A 15,960-nucleotide genomic window follows, 5' to 3' on the forward strand; every position below is an offset into this window, starting at 1 on the left:
ATATATATATATATATATATATATATATATATATATATATATATATATATATATATATATATATATATATACATATATATATATATAAAACAATATTTTCCCTTATGACACTACACTCCGGTACGACAACTTTCCCTTCAGGGCACTACACTCTAGTACAACTCTTAATAGTCACCGACCGCCGGCAGCAACTTATGACGTCAGTGGATAGGGTCCCGCAGCACGAGCTACGACCGGGCATGATGTAACATGTTGCAATTGCTACCGCAAAATTCTTAGTAAGAGAAGTCTGGTAGATATATGTATAAACATATTCCACGTCTTCATTCACTTGCACAATTAAAACTAATATCCCGAAAGAAACTGCTCTTAACACACTAACACTTTTTCTAACTTAAACCAAAAACATTAATAACTAACATCCTTCGTCTCGGCTAGTCAGGTGACTACCACTCCACTAGCATGGCGACATTTGCCAACCATTCCAGATATGCTTGGAAAAAAACAACTCGTACATTAATCCGAAATGTAACTAAAGATGTTTACATAACATATACTGTATGAGATATCCATCCACATTAAGGTCAACTTACATACAAACATTAGAAATGAAATAGTTGACATGAAACAGGCAACCGTGACCTTGAGTCTGGGACCTTTACTGCCTCGCCTATTTATCTAAGTTAGATATTCTCTCCCAAATGTGTTGCTTGAATGTTACTAGTTGGTTGTAGACTAGCCCAGTGAGATGCCTCGTCCCTGCTTGTGACAGTGTAGCGAAAGCTGGAATGTCATTAACAAAAGCTGTGTTTTACCTCGACAGTAATAAGTTTGCCTCCCTAAGAATGGTACTGCCTGACTCGTCAGAGATACGACTTATGAAAAAGGAGTGTTCACTTTCTCCAAATTGTATGATGTCTGACCAGTACGCAATTGATGGCGACAAGCGGTGACGACTGATCTTAGGAAAGTAGTGATGGGAGCTCCAAGTATTGCTGTCTGATTTAGAGAAGTTGTGCTTTCAAACCATACTAAAGTATAGCACTTGGCTCCCCGGTGATTTTAGTAGTGTTATCCCACTAACATTGATTTGAACTGCCAGAAAGCAGATGACACCCACATAGACGGCTGATTAAGAATCTAAAAAAATCACTTGTCCCTAATGATGGAGAACTTTTCATTGGATATAAGATTATTTCGGTAAGAGGGAACAAAGGACGCATATTAAATGAGCCTTTTCCAAATGGGATGACGTGACCAGCGGAGTGCTTAAGGTTAGTAAGGGAACCATCTCCACTAAATCTACGTTAATGACTTGCCTGAAAGTAAGGAATCTGAGACTTGAGTATGTTTGCAGATGATGCAAAAAACTCATGAGGAAAGTTAAGAGCGAGAATGATTAATCAGACTCCAAAGTTGATCTGATACATGGTTGATAACATTTAATCCAAGGAAATGCATGAGGGTGAGACAATCAGAAAAACAGCCTTAATGTGATAATTATCTAGCTGGAAATAAGCTTAGAATTGTGTAATAGAAGGACGTGGGAGTCAACATCATCCTTAAGCAGTCGCCACAGTCACATTGAGTTTAGTTGGGGATCCAATGTCTTGTCAGGAAATATTTGAATAGATTTCATGTATATGGATAAGGCTTCTTTTAGAAAGCTATTGACCGATATCCTCATAAGACAAAAACTAGAATATGCTTATCACGTCTGGTTACCGCACCTGTTGAAACAACGGAGTTCACAGAAGACAATGAAGATATTACCATAAATAAAAGATTTAAGTTACAGGGAAAGGCTCGAGGCTTGAAATCTACCCACTTTGGAAGAAGACAATGAGAGGCGACTTGATCACAACCATGTTTTTAAGTGAGATTGACGACGTGGACATTTTATTTAACAACTGCAGAGCAACCACATGATACATGTAATAACAAAGCTAATTACCATCTACAGTACAATACTGGATGAATGGAACAGAATAACGGAGGACATGTTAATAAATACATCTATGTTGTATGGTAACAGAGAATGTTCATGAGCTGGGTCCCTAAGATTATTAATCTCGCTCCCTATACAGAATAAATAAGGTATTTACATAAATTGTCTGGCATCAAAAAAGGTGATGACTTAGTCACACGGGAAATGTCAACTGGCCCCCCCATGCCAAGACTATAATCTACAAAAGTGTGGCCATGCGCCCCCATATAACTTTGGTACTCTATACTAAATGGTGAAGTATGACAATAATTGTGGTGCCGTCTGCCCTTAGAGGTAGGGGCTGAAGTCCAATCCTGTGGTCAGGTTTCAGAAATTGTTACCGTACATCTTTTAAAATTTTGTCAGGCCCAAAGAATGTTGGTCTTAGCGTTGGTGTTATGTGACACGACCACTAATGCTGTGATGCTCTAGTACTAGTGTTACGTGTGGTCCTACCACAAGTGTTAGGTGGCCCAAGAGGCTATTTCAAAGGCACTCAAGTGATACATCTAGGTCAGACTCGTGTGATGAAAACCCATAAATCATATCAATCGTTCCTGCGATGTTTACTGACCACTGATGTTCACTGGTTAAAGTAGACGTTTTGAGCGTGGCCCTCCCACTGATGTTGCTTGCCTCTACCACAAGTGTTGTGGCACCTGGTGTTGTTTAGCCCAACCGATGTTTGGCCCAACCAGTGGTGTTGCCCGCCCTCGCCACACTGGTGTTGAATGCCCCTAGCTCTGGTGTTGCGTCCCTTTTAATAGTGTTCTTTGGCCCTTCTGATGGTGGTGTATAGATTTAACACGACTGTAGTCCTACCATTTGTGTTGTGTGGCTATATGAATGGTAGTGTGAGGCCCAACCTAAAGTTGTTTTTGGCCCAACCATTTGCATTGTATGACCTTCTTAAAGGTGTATGGTTCTAATATTGGCGATGCGGCTGTAACAATGATGACGTGCACCCCCCTCTCTCCCCCCATCACAGGAGTTGTGTGGGTCCATCACTGGTGTACTGTGGATCAATAGCACCGGTGTTCTGTACACCCAGTACTGGTGTTGTGTGAGTGTTGTTCTACAATTAGTGGTGTGTGGCCACAAAACATCATTTAACAGTAATGTTGTCTGGCTCTTGCACTACTGTTGTGAGTGTGGACCTACCACCGATGTGTGCGTGCGGCCCGAACACCAGTATTGTGTTTGAACCGAACTCTAAGTGTTGTGCGTGCGTGACTCTACCACTAGTGTTGTGTGTGTGTGTGGTCTTACTACTGGTGTTAATAGAGGTGTTAAGTTGACCTAGCACTTGTTTTCTGGCCCTACCACCTTTGTGTGGCCATACCACTGATAGTGTCTTTAGCACTAATGTGTGTGACCGTACCACTGTGTTGTGTGACCCTAATACAGGCCATATCGCTGGTACTTTTAGTTTACTACCATGTTTGGAGGAGAGGAAGAAATGGAGACTTGGGAATGGATAGTTTGATGTGGAAGAGATGAATGAAGTGTGAACAGTTCTTGGAAGCATGTGGCCGACTTGCTGGGAGCGTGGTTTTGGTACTTTATATATATATATATATATATATGCCGTGGGGGGGGGGGGGGGTCAAGGGTGCTCTGTCTCTTTTTGTTTGTGTTGTCGATGTCTCAGATTTGTTTGTAGTTTGCATCATTGTTGTCTGCCAGTCTCGGCTACAATTTATGGGCTGCATCTCCAAGATATGAACCGATTGGTTTAAACTTTAATCGTTCGTACTGTCTGTCTGTCTACGGTGTTGTGAACAGACGGATATTATTCACGTTTCCGCTGTGTGAGTTGTGTGTGGCCCTTACAATGTTACGTAGCCTTACCACCGGTGTTGAGTACACTGGTGTTGCGACTTTACCACTGACGTTGGTGTTGAGTACACTGGTGTTACGACTTTACCACTGACGTCGGTGTTGAGTACACTGGTGTTGCGACTTTACCACTGACGTTGGTGTTGAGTACACTGGTGTTGCGACTTTACCACTGACGTTGGTGTTGAGTACACTGGTGTTGCGACTTTACCACAGACGTTGGTGTTAAGTACACTGGTGTTGCGACTTTACCACAGACGTTGGTATTGAGTACACTGGTGTTGCGACTTTACCACTGACGTTGGTGTTGAGTACACTGGTGTTGCGACTTTACCACTGACGTTGGTGTTGAGTACACTGGTGTTGCGACTTTACCACAGACGTTGGTGTTGAGTACACTGGTGTTGCGACTTTACCACGGACGTTGGTGTTGAGTACACTGGTGTTGCGACTTTACCACTGACGTTGGTGTTGAGTACACTGGTGTTGCGACTTTACCACTGACGTTGGTGTTGAGTACACAAGTGTTGCGACTTTACCACTGACGTTGGTGTTGAGTACACAGGTGTTGCGACTTTACCACTGACGTTGGTGTTGAGTACACAGGTGTTGCGACTTTACCACTGACGTTGGTGTTGAGTACACAGGTGTTGCGACTTTACCACTGAAGTTGGTGTTGAGTACACTGGTGTTGCGACTTTAACACTGACGTTGGTGTTGCGTACACTGGTGTTGCGACTTTGCCACTGACGTTGGTGTTGAGTACACTGGTGTTGCGACTTTACCACTGACGTTGGTGTTGAGTGCACTGGTGTTGCAACTTTACCACTGACGTTTTGTACCACCAGCATCACTAATGTGTAGTCCAACTACCACTGGTGTTAACGGGCCTAAGGATTTGTGTGGCCCCACCAGTGATGTGTGGCCTTAGCATTAGCGATGGGTGGCCTTAGCAGGGGTGATGTGTGGCCCCTGGTATTGATTGCCCGACCACTAATGCTGTGTGACCCTACTACTGGTACTGGTGTAGCGTGGCCATACCACCAGTGCCGTGTAAGCCTATTACTGGTGTAGTGTGGCCCTACTACTGGTGTAGTGTGGCCCTATCACTAGTGTTGTGTGACCCTACTACTGGTGTAGTGTGGCCCTACCACTAGTGTTGTGTGGCCCTACTACTGGTGTAGTGTGGCCCTACCACTAGTGTTGTGACCCTAATACGGGTATATTTTGGCCCTACTACTGGTGTAGTGTGGCCCTACCACTAGTGTTGTGTGACCCTACTACTGGTGTAGTGTGGCCCTACCACTAGTGTTGTGTGACCCTACTACTGGTGTAGTGTGGCCCTACCACTAGTGTTGTGTGGCCCTACTACTGGTGTAGTGTGGCCCTACCACTAGTGTTGTGACCCTAATACTGGTATAGTGTGGTCCTACTACTGGTGTAGTGTGGCTCTACCACTAGTGTTGTGTGACCCTACTACTGGTATAGGGTGGTCCTACTACTGGTGTAGTGTGGCTGTACCACTAGTGTTGTGTGACCCTACTACTGGTATAGTGTGGCCCTACTACTGGTGTAGTGTGGCCCTGCCACTAGTGTGACCCTACTACTGGTGTAGTGTGGCCCTACCACTAGTGTTGTGTGACCCTTCTACTGGTGTAGTGTGGCCCTACCACTAGTGTTGTGTGGCCCTACTACTGGTGTAGTGTGGCCCTACCACTAGTGTTGTGTGACCCTACTACTGGTGTAGTGTGGCCCTACCAATAGTGTTGTGTGGCCCTACTACTGGTGTAGTGTGGCCCTACCACTAGTGTTGTGACCCTAATACTGGTATAGTGTGGTCCTACTACTGGTGTAATGTGGCTCTACCACTAGTGTTGTGTGACCCTACTACTGGTCTAGTGTGGTCCTACTACTGGTCTAGTGTGGCTCTACCACTAGTGTTGTGTGACCCTACTACTGGTATAGGGTGGTCCTACTACTGGTGTAGTGTGGCTCTACCACTAGTATTGTGTGACCCTACTACTGGTATAGTGTGGCCCTACTACTGGTGTAGTGTGGCCCTGCCACTAGTGTGACCCTACTACTGGTGTAGTGTGGCCCTACCACTAGTGTTGTGTGACCCTTCTACTGGTGTAGTGTGGCCCTTCCACTAGTGTTGTGTGACCCTCCTACTGTAGTGTGGCCCTACCTCTTGTGCTGTATGACCCTACTACTGGTGTAATTTGGCCCTAACACTGGTGCCGTGTAGAAGTGAATGACTGAACTCCATGCGTGGTAGCAGTGAAGGACTGTACACCATGAGAAGTAGAAGTGAAAGACTGTACACTATGATTGGTGGCAGTGAAGGACTCTACACCATGAGTTACAACAGTGAAGGATTCTACATCGTGAGCGGGCAACAGTGGAGGACTGTATACCATGAGTGGTGACAGTGAAGGACTGTACACCTAATGTTTGCAGTGAAGGACTGTACGCCATGAGTGGTAGCAGTGAAGGCTGTACACCATGAGTGGTAGCAGTAAGGGACTGTACACCATGAGTGGTAACAAGGGAGGTCTGTACACTGATTGATGGCAGCGAAGGACTGTACACCATGAGTGATAGCAGTAGACTGTGAACACCATGAGCGGTAGCAGTTAAGGACTGTACACCAGCGCACGTAGCAATGAAGGACTGTATACCATTAGTAGTAGCAGTGAATGAATGTACATCACGATTGACAGCATTGAAGAACTGTACCCCACGAGTGGTATAAGTGATGGAATGAACCTATGGCTGATAGCAGTGGACAGTGTTCCATGAGGGGTAGCAGTGACGGACTTTGCCTTACGAGGGATAGCAATGAGGGACTGTACACCATAAGGGTTAGCAGTGAAGGACTGTGCTACGTAAGAGGTAGCAGTGAAGGACTGTACTACGTGAGAGGTAGCAGTGAGGGACTACTACGTGAGAGGTAGCAGTGAAGGACTGTACTACGTGAGAGGTAGCAGTGAAGGACTGTACACCATGAAGGTTGCAGTGAACTGTACACCATAGGGTGAGGGACTGCACCCTATGAGGGGTGGCGGTGAAGGACTGTGCGCCATGAGTGGTAGCAGAGAAGGTCTGTACCCTATGAAGGGTAGGAATGAAAGACTGTACACCAAGTAAGTTGCAGTGGTGGACTGTACGCCGTAAGTTGCAGTGAAGGACTGTACCCCATGGGGAATATCAGTGAAGTACTGCACACAGTGAGGGGGCGCATGTGAAGGACTATACCACATTAAGGACAGAAGTGAAGGAATATGCCCCAGGAAGAACATCAGTGAAGGACTATACTCCATGAGGGGCAGCAGTGAATATACCCCATGAAAGTCAGCAGTGAGGGACTATACCCCATGAGGGACAGCTGTGAAAGACCACCACACGAGGGTAGCAGTGAAGGACTGTATCCCTTTGTAGCAGTATTGAAGGACTTTGCCCCTTGAGGGATAGCAAATGAGGACGAAATAATGAGAAGTTATGGGATGTACCCCACGAGGGACAGTAATGGACTGTATCACATGAGACAGCAGTGAAGGACTGTACTCCATGGGGAGTAGCAGTGAACGTCTGTAACCTATGTGGGATAACATTGAAGGACTGTACCCCCATAAGAAACAGCAGTGATGGACTGCATCCCACGAAGGTCAACAGTGAAGGACTTTGCCCCATGAGGGATGTTGGTGAAAGGCTTTACCCCACGAAGGATTGAAATACAGGGCTGCATACCAAGAATAGCAATTAAGGACTGTACACCACTGGAGCAATGCAGTACTTTTGTATACCAAAAGTGCAACACACCACAAGGGGCAGCAGTAAAGGACTACACCACATGAGGGAGGGTAATGAAACACTTTACCCAGTGTAGGATGGCAGTGCAGGACTGTATTCCATGAGGGAGAGCAGTTAAGTCCTATACACCACGGAAAAAAATGAAAGACTGTACACCATCAGGAATAGCAGTGAGCATGATACACCATGAGCGTGAGAGAGAGAAGGGTACAAGTGTACACATGAGAGTAAGCAGAGGAAAACGATACATCGTAAGAGGTGATCAGGAAAAAAAAAAACGTAAAACAAAAAAATGGTTTAACAACCATAAGGGAGAGCAGTCTGCGGCTTATAGGTTGTGTGGTGAAGAGTTATTTGTCTCAAGGCACTTGGGATGCTAGGACATCTTGAGGCAGGATAGTACACGAGAGAATGTGATGAGGATGGGTATCCTGGTTCTCACCTCGTCCACTTCCACCTTGATGTGGCCTAGTGCTTCGTACTGCCTCAGCTTAGCGTGCGCAGCCTGGGTTTCCTCGTCCCTGGTATCTGAGATGTACGTATCCCTCTTGACAAGTGTCCGCGTGGGTGGCACAGGACAGGCGCTCATCCCGCCCCGGCCCTCATGTGGTGTGGCCATAGAGTGGTGAACTTTTTCACTGTTGTGGCTGGCGAGATCAGCATCGTCAGACATACTGCTTGAAAGACTAAAGCCTGCCGCACCCTCCATTCCTGTCGTTCTTAACGGGACCTTCTTGAACCTCATTATATCATTGCCGCTCCTCACTTGCAGACAGTGCCTACCATCACGACATTTGACAAGACATATAAAATTCGAATATATACATAAATATTTATGGCCACATAGCGCTTCAGCAGAAATTCATCAAGCCCATTATCCGGAGTCGGGAGGTATGCTCATCTGTCCTGTGTGCGGTGAGGTTCATGCGGGTTAATACCACCGCGCCCAGCACTGCACTCAGCTTCTAAACAGTTCTCAGAGACATCAGTGAACTCCCGCCACTGTCAAAACACACGAGAGTAACGATATGTCGGTACATCTGCATTATGTTTCAAAATATGGACGGAAATCTGAATAACGAACAGTTAAACACTTCCACCACAAACTTGTGAGCAACGAACTTCAGCCAAGTGGACAAGTATGAACTAGCGCTGACACGTTTTACGGCCACTCTTCGGTTTTCTTCTTCAATATTTTTTCGTCAATATACAGCCAATGGTTGAATATTATTTAGAGATAAGACAATTCTATTATATGTGAGATCAATTACGTCCCTAATTATAACTTGATGTAACACAACTTTAGTTATTTAAGAAATACAACTACAAATCCCATCAGGTAACATGCGCTAGCCTCGCAGAAGGCCACGGATAATTCACGTCAAGACGAGTTTCCACATGTAACAACCTTCTCATACCCGTAAACGGTACAAAAGTGTCATCACTTCTCATTACCATTGCAGCAATTGTTGTTCAGAGGATGATATATGAATTGAATGTTTGAAAGATGAATCATGGCAAAAATTCACTAAAAATAATACTACTGTTGTGTGAGTTAGTAATCCATGCCTGGTTTACGCAAGTGGAAGTGGTGTCCCCAGTGTGGGTGTTGCGAGAAGTCGCAAGATCCATAAACTTTAACAAGTATTTTAAGTTTAAGACGACAATAATTTAATCTCTATGACTTACATTAACGTACATAATTTTTACTTATGTCAATAGATCATTTGAATACTGAAATCAGTTTACTCTAAATTTAAATAGCTTGACACACGCTGCTGCCAAGCGAATTCGACGTACGAGATCACTCACGAGTTATCAGTCACCTGAGTAAGACTGGACCGCCAAATAACATGCGTACTTCACCGCTACCACACACACACTTCTCAACCCTAGCTGTTCAGGTTATACAAGCAGCATGCAAACACAACTGTTGGGAAAAGTTTCACACAATACTTGATATTAACTTGTCCTTAAACACTACAACTACATCTCTTGCTTGCTGAACTGTTTCATTATTACATGAATATTCTTCTAACTTAGACAACACTTCATTAATGTGTGAGTATTCCGATCGCCTACTGAACATAACTTTCTTAAGACAAAAATACTTATTAAGTAAACATAACCTCATTGCTGAACATACGATACATTTGAGAATCGCCTACAAATTCTACAAAATATATATATATATATATATATATATATATATATATATATATATATATATATATATATATATATATATATATGACTTCAGTATCTGCGTAGTGTAACTGTGAATGTATTACTATTAGAAATATGTAAGATATGCAGTTCAGAATAACAGAAAATGTATACATATTCCTGCCGCCGATAAATGCATCAGATGAGGTCATCGCACATTCTCACCACCCAAAGACCTACTGCTTCAACAAATGAGACTATTTAAACCCCCTTCCCTAGGAAGGTACGACCTTCAGTCACAGTATGACCTTAATCTGAACCTCAAACATAAGGTCGTGCTTTGTGGTCGTCTCGTTGTCGTCAGAAATCCTCATACTCATAATCAAATTCCGGTACTGTTTGTGTACTTTGTATGTACAGTAATCATACCAATATCCAGGTTGAAGTGACTAACACTAGGCTGGTTTTGACAACCTTGAAACGACTAACAAGAGAGAGGTGCCATTACTGTCCCCAAACTATTGCTTTAAAATAAGTGAAGAATGTATATTTTTTCTTCTTCCCCCAAACAATGACGATTATAATGGCTTTAGCATCTGGCTTGGTGCATGACCTCATCCTCGTGTAACATGTACTATACGTGTTTTGACTGCGATTCGTAGAGAACCAGAGCAAGTGTGTTCTTAGTTTGTAATACCCCGGTGTCTTGACAAAATTTTTACATGATGGGATTCTGTCGAAATGTCCGTAATTATGAAGTGTACCCCTTTGTCCGTAAGGACAATTTGATTGTAACATTTAATTACAACCATTTTTCAGTGCCATTCTATGACAAAACGTTTGTCTCAACTAATTCCGCGGTTTGCATTTCCTCCAACATCATCCCTGCCTGTCTCAAAGTTGGTTACCATCATTATTCTCTGACCGATTTCAAAACTCTTATGACGTTTCTCATTCCTTCCAAGAATGAGCGTGTCTTTGCGCGCTACTCTCTCTCTCCTTGCAGCACATCTCCCTCCCTCCTAGTTTTTGTTGATCGCCGCCGGACCTAAACGACAGACAAAAAATTTCCATATACATCTTTCTCTCCTATATGTACGCCGTTTCCTGCGTTGGCAAGGTAGCACTAAAAATACAAAGTAAAGGCCTCATTCATTCACATCCATTCTTAATCTGTAATGTTTCATGTTTACTAAGGGGCGGGCGAGTGCCAGGAATGGATGAAGGGAAACAAGCATGAATACGTACATGTGTATATATGTCCGTGTATGTATATATATGTATATGTTCGTGTATGGCCGTTTATGTATATAAATATGTGGATGGGCCACTAATCGTCTGTTTCCTGGAGCTACCTCGCTAACGCGGGAAACAACGATTGACCCTCACCTGGCCCAATTCTCTGTTCCTTCTTTTGGAAAATCAAAAAAAAAAAAAAAAAAAAGAGAGAGGGGAGGATTTCCAGCCCCCCGCTCCCTCCCCTTTTAGTCGCCTTCTACGACACTCAGGGAATACGTGGGAAGTATTCTTTCTCCCCTATCCCCAGGGATAATATATATATATATATATATATATATATATATATATATATATATATATATATATATATATTACCCATGCGTTAGCACAGTTATTTTGACAAAGACCACAGTATAATTAACCTGCCTTTAAATTCTACTTACTTTTGGCGAGGGGTTGCCGAAGTGATTCACCTGTTGTTAAGTCCAAATAACAGAGACCTATGGACAAGATAAAGCATAATTCTAATCGGATATTACAGGTGCAGGACAATACAGCTTCTTGAACCAAGACTAACGTGAATGTTGGCAGTTACTGCAGCAATCAAAATATGTGGGGAGGAATGAGTCAAAACTCGAGGGAAGAAAATTAAAAACTGGCGGCATGGGTCAAAACCCAAGTGAAACTGTCCAGGGAAAGATGAGTCATGACCCAAGTAAGAAAAGTGTATGTAATGACAGAGGATCAGTCTGGGATACAGTAAGGAAGGACGGCAGGACCTACATAGACAGGACGATTCACGACCCAGGGAAAAGAAGCATGAAATGAAGCAAAGACTCGAGAATTTAAGTCCTGAAACAGGATGAGTCGAGACCCAAAGCTTGGAAAAGCATTCCCAAAATCCTTGTTAAGAAACTTTGACGTGGTCCTCAGACTAACGCAACTCAAAAAATAAGAGAATGGCTCCCTTCTGTGTTGTTTTATGATGGTGTCCCATTACCGCGGAACACATCAAACGAGACTCGTCGTATTTCAATAAAGTTACAAGTGGTAAAAATGTGTACCGTTCAGATTTGCTTTACGCAAGCGGAAGTGTTGTCACTGGTGCAAACGTTGCTAGAAGTCGCAAGATTCGTAAATTCTAATTATTATAAAGTTCAATACTGCATCATTGGTAGCATTACACCTCAGACTGTAAAGGGAGAGAAACACATTTTTTTTTCTTTTACTTAAACTCCGGCATGAGATAGTGCTAAAGATCAAGTAATATTATAATGATGTAGCTAGAATTCCACGTTAATGGTCCGCTTAACACATACCACAAGTTTGTCCTTCCAGTCAATCAGCACTTGAATTGTTATACTACGGCAAACTAAGCTTCTAATTGTTCTACGTCTTAATGGGAATCCGTGCGCTATAACCTATTTATCTCCAGAGGGAGGCGTAGGTCTAACCCTCCCATCAAGGGTAGTGTTGTCCTTCAGTTACCGTAGACAAGAACGGAGCCAGAGACAGAATGACTCAACGGGTGACGCCACTGTTCCCCCACAGTTCCCGATGCTGATTATAACACAATACACGATGAAGCTTGTTCCACGACCGTCAAATAATTTATATGCGCAAAGAATCAGCCATGCCAACTGATAGTACTTGATATATTACGGGATAAAGGCAATGAATGTACACATACACACCTGCCTTTAATATTAAGGCTGGAGAGTATGCATACACACTTGTGGGAAGCCATGGTACGTACACGAGGTTATTAGATGGGGTAACGCGGGTGTAAAACTCTTTCCTCGAAGCACACGAATACTTCATACGCCATGAAACGGGTGAATCTGATCTAAATAACAACAGCATTACATCATCTGAGCTAAATTAGGAAACTGTCACCACTACCCGCCTACCTGTTAGATAACTCCGTCTGTTATCACGACATTAACCTAGCCGTACAATAATATGCTGATGCATAATAATTACTTTCAACACGTTACCAGAACCAGTTTCTCTCTCTCTCTCTCTCTCTCTCTCTCTCTCTCTCTCTCTCTCTCTCTCTCTCTCTCTCTCTCTTCAAACTGTAAGCTTCGTAACTACAAAAAATCTGTACAGATGGCTCCCTTAACTGCCATTTGGGGTGCTGAAACCAGTCATAATAACCCGAAAAAGCGAAATGTTCGCCACACCTTTGAAGCATCTACAACCACAGACAGGTTTTCTTTTACTTATTTCTACTTACTCAACCCTCACTACTTATTTTGAATACTTAGAGAGAAGATATGACTTTTTTTCTGAAGCCAGATGCAGATATGCCAGCATTATTAGTTAAGGACTCCAGATCAAACTATATGGTAAATTTCCTCTTCAAGAGTACAATAAATTCAATATCTTGGCTAACTTACACCAGAAGTTTAAGGGGCCGGGATCACACTCTTGGATTATTAAACAAATGTCAAAAAACAGCCATGAAAGTGGTAACAACCATGTTTGAGGTAATCAACCATAAGATGTCGATTCTATCATTTTGTGTCTTAGGTTTTAAGTAAGCAATATAGTAAAATTAAAAGCTGTTGAGCTTGTATAAAAAACTACGCCCTAAAAAAGTGAAGTATGAGGGAGAGAGTTATGAAAAAAAAACATAATTGTATGAAAATATTTTTAAAAGTTTAAAATAACTAGTACGATATGAATTATCTAAATGGTAAAATGCCCCAAGTTTGGAGACCGCATTTCTAGCATTAGGTAGACTTGACTACATGGTAGAAAAATTCTCTCGTCAGCTAATGTAATTCGTTACTTGACAACATGGTAGAAAAATTCTCTCGTCAGCTAATGTAATTCGTTAACTTTCTAACATCTAATATTGAAAATCTGGCCACTGGGGGGTCTTAAGGCAAGTTGTGACGTGTGTGTGTGTGTGTAAAGAGACTCGGGTCCATCCACTACAAGCAAAGTCTTTCAGGCAGGAAGGACCATGAAACATGCATGAAATAAAAATTGAATTAAGGTTTGGAAGGAGATATTTACGATGCAAAAGCCGAAATAATATAAGGAAGGTGAGGAACGATAGGTCAAGATCTAGGTTGGCAAGAAATGATGCGAGGTAAGAAGGCCTTGATGTTAAAACCCAAAGCATTACGAGTCTTGCATCAAGTAGGAAGAAGCACTTGGTAGAACACCAGATAGACAGATAGACGTGAGGGAAGCTGTCTCCCGACACAACTTGTTGTTGGACACTCATGCTGGTCAAAATCCACATCACAAAGGTGAAAATAGTACACAAGTGCAGCAAAAGGAGTCACAATCAATACAAAAATGACTTATGGACGTACCGGCTACAACCGCGAGGAGGGAGGCGAGTGCTGTGCTCGGCGAAGGCTGGCGGTGAAGTGCGTCACCTGCGGTAAGCATCGACTCTCCCAGTTCCCCCACAACATGACGCCAGCTTGCCAGTCACACGCTCGCGACGTGTTGATACAAGCTCGCTGCCCGCCGTCGCTCACTACACACCACTGATCCTACACCCAGCTACTGCTATCCTTCCAGCGACACCGCTCGTGCGAATAACGGGTTTTGCATCTACTCTTACGCCCACTCACCTGACCGCGCCCGTACGCCAGCCGCCCGCACAGCGAACCTTCCGCCGACTGTAACCACTCACGCTGCTGCCGCAAAAATACGTATAACAAAACCCGGGCTTACGACACCCACCCATCAGGATGCCACGTAGGTACCTGCAAGATATAATTTCCAGTAATGTTAGAGCGCTAACCTTAGTGTTCTCATCTTGCTGTGCCTCGGAGACAGAGGAACTTGCCCACTTGCACTTGTTTATAGGTCGGCACTAGTTCCCAATTTCACGAGGCACCTCTGCCTAAATTATTTTCCAAGTTAGGTTAGAATATCACCGTAGATGCAGGTTCCCTATTAACTCTGTGCTGCTAGTAAAGGAGCTACACAACCATAACTAATGTATGTGCGTCGGACATTTTACATTATACGTCTCCTGATACGTTATCTACTCCATCTGAAATCTTAAAACTAATCTTGAGGTCTCGGGCTGTCACTGTCAGGCGAAACAAATATGTGACTGACAATACACTTGAAGATTGGCAGTTGATAATGTTCCTAACCTCTATCTAACATCTATTTCACAGGAAATTGAGAGAGCGAACCCTCATTAAACTATGGCAGTAGGTCACAGGCACTATGTCAGCTGGGTTCAGGCAATATGTCTGCAGGGTTCAGGAACTATGTCAGTAGGGGTCATGCAATATGTCAGTAATGGTCAGTTACCATGTCAGTATGGGTCAACTGTCAGCAGGGTTCACACAGTATGTTAGTATGGGTCATGCAATATGTCACTAGGAGTCAGGCACTATGTCAGCAGGCGTAAGGCACTATGTCAGTAGGGGTCAGGCACTATGTCAGTAGGGGTCAGGGACTATGTCAGTAAAGGACAGGCCATATGTGAGCAGGGGTTAAGCACTATGTCAGAAGGGGTCAGGCACTATATCAGTAAGAGTCAGGCACTATGTCAGTAGGGGTTAGACAGTATTAACTGGGATCAGGAACTATGTCAACAGGGGTAAGGCACTATGTCAATAGGGGTAAGGCACTATGTCAATAGGGGTTAGGCACTATGTCAGTTGGGGTCAGGCAATATGGCAGCAGGGATCAGGCACTATGTCAGAGGGGTCTAGCACTATGTCAATAGGGGTCAGACACTATGTCAGTTGGGATTAGGCACTATATTAGTTGGGGTCAGGCAATATTCTGCAGGGTTCAGGCAATATGTCAGTAAGGGTCAGGCACTATGTCAGAAAAGGTCTAGCAATATGTCAGTAGAGGGTCAGGCACTATGTCAATATAGGTCTAGCACTATAGTGTCAGCAGGGTTCAGGCACTGTCAGTGG

At 43.6% G+C, this 15,960-nt stretch overlaps 2 protein-coding genes across 9 annotated transcripts in view; one reads left to right on the top strand and one right to left on the bottom strand.

Moving 5' to 3' along the window:
• LOC139749831 (uncharacterized) overlaps positions 1-15,960 on the top strand; it is a 275,451-nt gene that overhangs the window by 112,114 nt on the left and 147,377 nt on the right. The gene's annotated exons all lie outside the window — the stretch shown is intronic.
• The window catches only part of LOC139749797 (uncharacterized), a 128,049-nt gene that overhangs the window by 95,441 nt on the left and 16,648 nt on the right, over positions 1-15,960 (bottom strand). For 2 of the 8 annotated variants that reach the window (XM_071664101.1, XM_071664085.1), the window contains exon 1: positions 8,082-11,242. The exons of 5 other annotated variants lie outside the window; for them this stretch is intronic. In XM_071664101.1, coding sequence (XP_071520202.1) covers positions 8,082-8,384 — 303 coding nt within the window. In that variant the 5' untranslated portion in view covers positions 8,385-11,242. Of the gene's footprint in view, positions 1-8,081; positions 11,243-15,960 lie in introns of those variants that run through there. One more of the 8 variants, XM_071664092.1, reaches the window with a different exon arrangement.

This window comes from Panulirus ornatus, chromosome 1, assembly GCF_036320965.1.
Source record: "Panulirus ornatus isolate Po-2019 chromosome 1, ASM3632096v1, whole genome shotgun sequence".
Classification (NCBI taxonomy): Eukaryota; Metazoa; Arthropoda; class Malacostraca; order Decapoda; family Palinuridae; genus Panulirus; species Panulirus ornatus.